This window comes from Panthera onca, chromosome A2, assembly GCF_046562875.1.
Source record: "Panthera onca isolate mPanOnc1 chromosome A2, mPanOnc1 haplotype 2, whole genome shotgun sequence".
Taxonomy (NCBI): domain Eukaryota; kingdom Metazoa; phylum Chordata; class Mammalia; order Carnivora; family Felidae; genus Panthera; species Panthera onca.
The window spans coordinates 11,993,331-11,999,044 of record NC_138340.1 but is presented as its reverse complement, the minus strand read 5'-3'; the positions used below and the strand labels follow the sequence as shown (position 1 = coordinate 11,999,044).

The window sequence follows — 5,714 nt, the reverse complement described above, 5'->3', positions numbered from 1 at the left end:
AGCTGCGGCAGGGATAAAGCACACAGCATCAGTTCCAGGAGCCCAGAGGTCTGGCCCCACACCTGCCCTTGTGTGCTGCTGACAGAATAACCCAAGAGAGCGTCTTCTGTCCTCCCCTGCTGGCTGCTTCCTGGAAGAGGCAGCCCAGCAAGAGGGGGACCAGGAGGGACAGGGTAGGTGGCAATATTAGGCAGTTGTGGGGAGCAAGCCCCGGTTGGGGGTGGGAACAGGACTGGGGAGAAAGGTGGTAAGACAGGCTCTTAGCCTTGGGAGCTGGTGGGACTTTTCTCGGGTTGCCCCTGCTGGGTCCTGGGCTCCTCACTCAGCCTAGTGACCTTGGCAGCTTCTAGGTCACTATTGTTGATTGGGACTGATCCTGTCCCCCTGAAATATTTGCACATGCCCGGAGGCCCTTTTGTTGTCACAGCTCATGGGGAGGGAGGGATGCTACCGGCATCTGGAGGGTTGAGGCCAGGGATGCTGCTAAACATCATACAATCTGGTATTAGTGTGGGGCGTTTGTTCCACTGGTGAACCAATCAGGACACGTTATAGTAACTCCGCCCACATTTACACTAGGGCTCACTGTCTGTGTTGCAGCCTGTGGGTTTGGAGCAGTGGACAGTGGCGTGTATACAGCGTTCCGGCATCCCACAGAATAGTGTCAGGTGCTCTGTTTTTAATGCGCCCAAATGCAATTATGCTGGAGAGTTGAGCTGCCTTTTGCCTCATTCACTCTGTCATTTTACGGCTTCATTTATGCTGCTGTGTGTGCATGGAACTCCTGGCTGGGGCTCCAGGGTTTGCATCCGGCCCGTGGGACCTGCCCCCTTCCCAGTTACGGTTCCCAAGCAGGCTTGTCCATTCCCGCACTACAAGCGGGGCTTCATCCCACATGCTCCGTCCAGGTAGGTGTGCGCCATGGAGACAGAGGTTCAGGTGCAGGTGAAGGTTGCACTTCTCCATCGTCGGTTCTCACCCGCAGGCCGCGGGATGGCTCCCTCCCCGTATAGCTGTGGGCACTGGGCACTTCCTAATCTGGGGAAATGAATAGGTGTACAGGGAAATCTCAGGGTCGTTTTCCCCTTCCCTTTCCTTGTCTTGAAACCATCTGTTCACTTGCCTGTGTAACCCCTTCTGTGGGTTCTCTGCTCATGTCCTGGACTCGTTTCTGTATGGAGTCTGTACTTCTTAATGTGACTCGTTTCTTATTTACTCTAGACAGTATTCCCTGGTCAATTTTAGTCAATGCATCGGCTCCTTTCCCAAATCTCCATCTGCCTGTTCATGTATCCTGGATATCCTTTGTTGAACAAAATCCTTGGGGAAGTTTTTATGTCTATTTTTTCCCAAGGAGTTAACATTTATGTACTAAGAATGGAATTTGGGGTACCTGGGTGCCTCAGTTAGGTCAGTGTCCAACTTCGGCTCAAGTCATGGTCTCACAGTTCATGAGTTTGAGCCCTATATTGGGCTCCTGCTGTCAGCACAGAGCCCGACATGGGGCTCAAACTCACAAACCGCGAGATCATGACCTGAGCCGCAGTCAGAAGCATAACCGACTGAGCCACCCAGGTGCCCCAGTCCATCCGTGTTTTGTAAATGGCAAGATTTCAGTCTTTTTTATGGTTGAGGAATATTCCATTGTACATATGAACCGCATCTTCTTTATCAAGCAATTGGACTGCTTCTATAATTTGGATACTGTAGGTAATGCTGCTATTAACATTGGGGTGCCTATTTCCATTTTAACTGGTATTTTAATGTTCTTTGGGTAAATACCTAGTAGTGAAAATGCTGGATATAGGGTAGACCTATTTTTAACTTTTTGAGGAATGTCCACACTGTTTTCCAGAGAGCTACCCAGTTTGCATTCCCAGCAAAGGGCAAGAGGGTTGCCTTTTCTCCACTTCACCTTAACATTTGTGTTTGAGATTTGGTTGAGAAGTCCTTCTTCACTCTTACATAGCAAAGTTATTCTCCTGAATCCTTCTCCTATTAATGTTATATTTCATTTTATGTGTGAAATCTATCTAGATTGCATGGGGCCTTAGGCAAGAATTCAGATTTACGCCGCGTCCTAAAATGACCAGTTTTCCCACCACAAATCAGTAAACCATCCTTCCTTTTTTTCATTTGGTTTGTGCTCCCAGTTTTGAATCATGCAGGGATATTTTCTTAGGTATCCAATCTGGGCATCACACACATCACCTCTGTCTGCCCCAGGGTCTCACTTTAAAAAATGATGCTGTATCAGTAGAAGAATGGATAGCTGTGGGGCACCTGGGTGGCTCAGTTGGTTAAGCATCTGACTTCGGCTCAGGTCATGATTTCATGGTTTGTGAGTTTGAGCCCTGCCCTGTGTGACTGCTCAGAACCTAGAGCCTGCTACAGACTCTGTGTCTCCCTCTCTCTCTCTCTGCCCCTCCCCTGCTTGCACTCTGTCTCTCAAAAATAAATAAACATAAAAAAAAAAGAGGAAGAATGGCTGGTTGGAAAAAATAAAATAAAAAAACAAATGATTCTGATTTGGTAGTGAGTCTCAACGCCATGAGGGACATCTCTCTGTCTCTCTTGTGTGCTTCGTTTTTAGAAGACCTGTACAGTTTTTCACTGACTTTATTTTTCAGAAGTAGGCTTATGATAGTTCTTAAATTTAACTTCTCTAATTGTAAATGCAGCTGCACTGAGCATAATTTGGGGAGAAACCGACATAACTGCTATAGTAGCTCATCCCATCTAAGAGTACACATGGATTTACAGCTTTCCATGTAGCCAGACCATCTTCTACATATCTATCCATGGTTACAGTTTCTGTCCTTGGAGGTATTGCATGTGTTTGGTTAATTTCTAGATAGTAAAAAAAATTTTTTTTGATGTTTATTTTTGAGAGAGACAGAGTGTGAGTGAGGGAGGGGCAGAGAGAGAGCGAGACACAGAATCTGAAACAGGCTCCAGGCTCTGAGCTGCCAGCACAGAGCCCAACATGGGGCTTGAACTCACGAGCCGTGAGATCATGACCTGAGCTGAAGTCGGACGTTTAACCTACTGAGCCACCCGGGCTCCCCAGGAGAGAGAGTCCTAAGTCGGCTCCACGCTCAGCACAGAGCCTGACGCGGGGCTCGAACCCACGAACCGTGAGATCATAACCTGAGCCAAAGTCCGACGCTCAACCGACTGAGCCACCCAGGTGCCTGGGTTGATTATTGCACTTTTAAATGGGTTAAGAATTCAATATTTTCAAAGAATCTCAGTTTAAATTGCTAATATAGTAAGAATGGAGAGTTCTAACTCACTCAAACAAAAGCTTTCAAGGGGACTCAATAGTTTTTTTTAACATAAAGAAACACTGCAACCAAATGGGGGCACCTGGGTGGCTCAGTTGGCTAAGGGTCTGACTTTGGCTCAGGTCGCGACCTCATGGTTTGGTTCCTGAGTTCAAGCCTCACATCTGGCTCTATGCTGTCAGCACAGAGCCCACTGTGGATCCTCTGTCTCCCTCTCTCTCTCTGCCCCTTCCCCCTGGGCACACTCTCTCTTTCAAAAATAAATGAAACTTAAAAAAAGAAAAGAAATACTGCAACCAACATGTTTGACAACTGTCTCCTTATAGTTTGTGTCACTATTGGGAATTTTACCTTGCTTTTTCCTTGAATTCTGTCTTTCACATGATTACTATGAGTGCAATTCTATGGGAAATGCTATGAGTTTGGGAAGTTGATCTGTCTTCCACAGCATGTGTTCTGTCTTTGCTCAAAGATTTTCTGCCTTCATTCTTGTACCTTTCTAGGTAGATGATCACGTCTCTTTGCTTCCGATCCTGGTATTCCTTTTTTCTTTAACAATCCTCAAGCACCTCTCCTGGCTTTCAGTCCCCTGCTAATGAACAGCCAAGACAGTGAGTAACCTTGGCTTGTTTCTGATTCTAAAATAGTCTATTTAGGGGTGCCTGGGTGGCTCAGTCAGTTAGGCGTCCAACTTCAGCTTAGGTCATGATCTCACAGTTCCGTGAGTTCCAGCCCTGTATCTGGCTCTGTGCTGACAGCTCAGAGCCTGGAGCCTGCTTCAGATTCTGTGTCTCCATTTCTCTCTCTCTCTCTCTCTCTGCCCCTTCCCTGCTCGCACTCTGTCTCTATCTTTCAAAAAATGAATAAACGTTAAAAAAAATTTATAAAATAATGCATCTATTTGTCTCCCACTTCTTGTACTATTTCCTAGTTTGTAGCATGTATTCTTAGTTAACTAAGAAAGTCTCAGTTGATTTGATGTTGACAAAGCTTTAAAAAAATCCTCAAGATATATAAACATATCATCATTATGCTGTGTATTAAAATAATATAATGTATGTCAGTTATAAATCAATTTTAAAAACCATATAGGAATTGAACTTTAGCAATCCAGGATAGCTTTCTAGATTGATATAATTATATGACATTTCCTTTTTAACTTATTCATGTGACTAACTATATGATAGGTTTATTCTGAATCATCCTTGTCATTCATGGGATAAATTACGCACCCTCATTCCCTTTCTGATCTCACCAGATGCAGCACCCGTGCCTGGTCAGAACTATAGCATGGTGACTGAGTTCATCCTCGTGGGATTCTCTAACTTCCCACGGCATCTCCTGCCCGCTTTCTTCCTGCTGTACCTGCTCATGTACCTGTTCACGCTGTTGGGGAACCTGCTCATCATGGCCACAGTCTGGAGCGAGCGCAGCCTGCACACGCCCATGTACCTCTTCCTGTGCGCCCTGTCCACCTCCGAGATTCTGTTCACCGTTGCCATCACCCCTCGCATGCTGGTTGACATGCTCTTCACCCACCGCACCATCACCTGGGCGGCCTGTGCCAGCCAGATGTTTTTCTCCTTCACGTTTGGCTTCACACATTCCTTCCTGCTCATGATCATGGGCTACGACCGCTACGTGGCCATCTGCCACCCCCTGCGCTACAATGTGCTCATGAACCCCCGTGGCTGTGCCCGCCTCGTGTCCTGGTCCTGGGCTGGTGGCTCGATCATGGGGATGATGGTGACCCTGATAGTTTTTCACCTCACCTTCTGTGGGTCTAATGTGATCCACCATTTTGCCTGCCACGTGCTTTCCCTTCTAAAGTTGGCCTGTGGGAAGGAGACATCCTCCGTCACCTTGGGTGTGATCCTGGTGTGTGTCTCAGCTCTGATGGGCTGTTTATTCCTCATCGTCCTCTCCTATGTCTTCATCGTGGCCGCCATATTGCGGATCCCCTCTGCTGAGGGCAGGCACAAGACCTTCTCCACATGTGTGTCCCACCTCACGGTGGTCATTGTGCACTACGGCTTTGCTTCCATTATCTACCTCAAGCCCAAGGGCCCCCATTCTATGGACAGTAACACACTGATGGCCACCACCTATATAGTCTTCACCCCCTTTCTCAGTCCGATCATTTTTAGCCTCAGGAATAAGGAGCTCAAGAATGCCATAAAGAAAAGCTTCCAGAGAAAATTCAGTCCCTTAAGCTCCTAACACTGGAGGAAACATGGTGGTGAGGAAATATGACAGAAGGGCTGAAAATAATAACATTGTCTCCATAGGACTATTGTAGGGGTTCAATATATGTAAATACTGAAAAGATATTATTGGATGCACCCATAGGTGTTGGATACCTGCTAGGTATTTGTTTTTCCCCAATTTGTGTGCCCCCTCTTGCATAGGCTCTAGGGACCATGATCT

The 5,714-nt window shown here is 46.7% G+C and overlaps 1 protein-coding gene across 1 annotated transcript; it reads left to right on the top strand.

Moving 5' to 3' along the window:
* The first annotated feature begins 4,562 nt into the window (after positions 1 to 4,562).
* LOC132677194 (olfactory receptor 10H3-like) lies at positions 4,563 to 5,507 on the top strand. Its single transcript, XM_060629082.3, has one exon. It carries the CDS (start codon positions 4,578 to 4,580, stop codon positions 5,505 to 5,507), a length of 930 nt encoding a protein of 309 aa, XP_060485065.3. The 5' UTR covers positions 4,563 to 4,577.
* Positions 5,508 to 5,714: the final 207 nt, after the last annotated feature.

Bases quoted from the DNA above. Each gene is read 5' to 3' on its own strand.
- LOC132677194 (XM_060629082.3), top strand. From the start codon at position 4,578: ATGGTGACTGAGTTCATCCTCGTGGGATTCTCTAACTTCCCACGGCAT.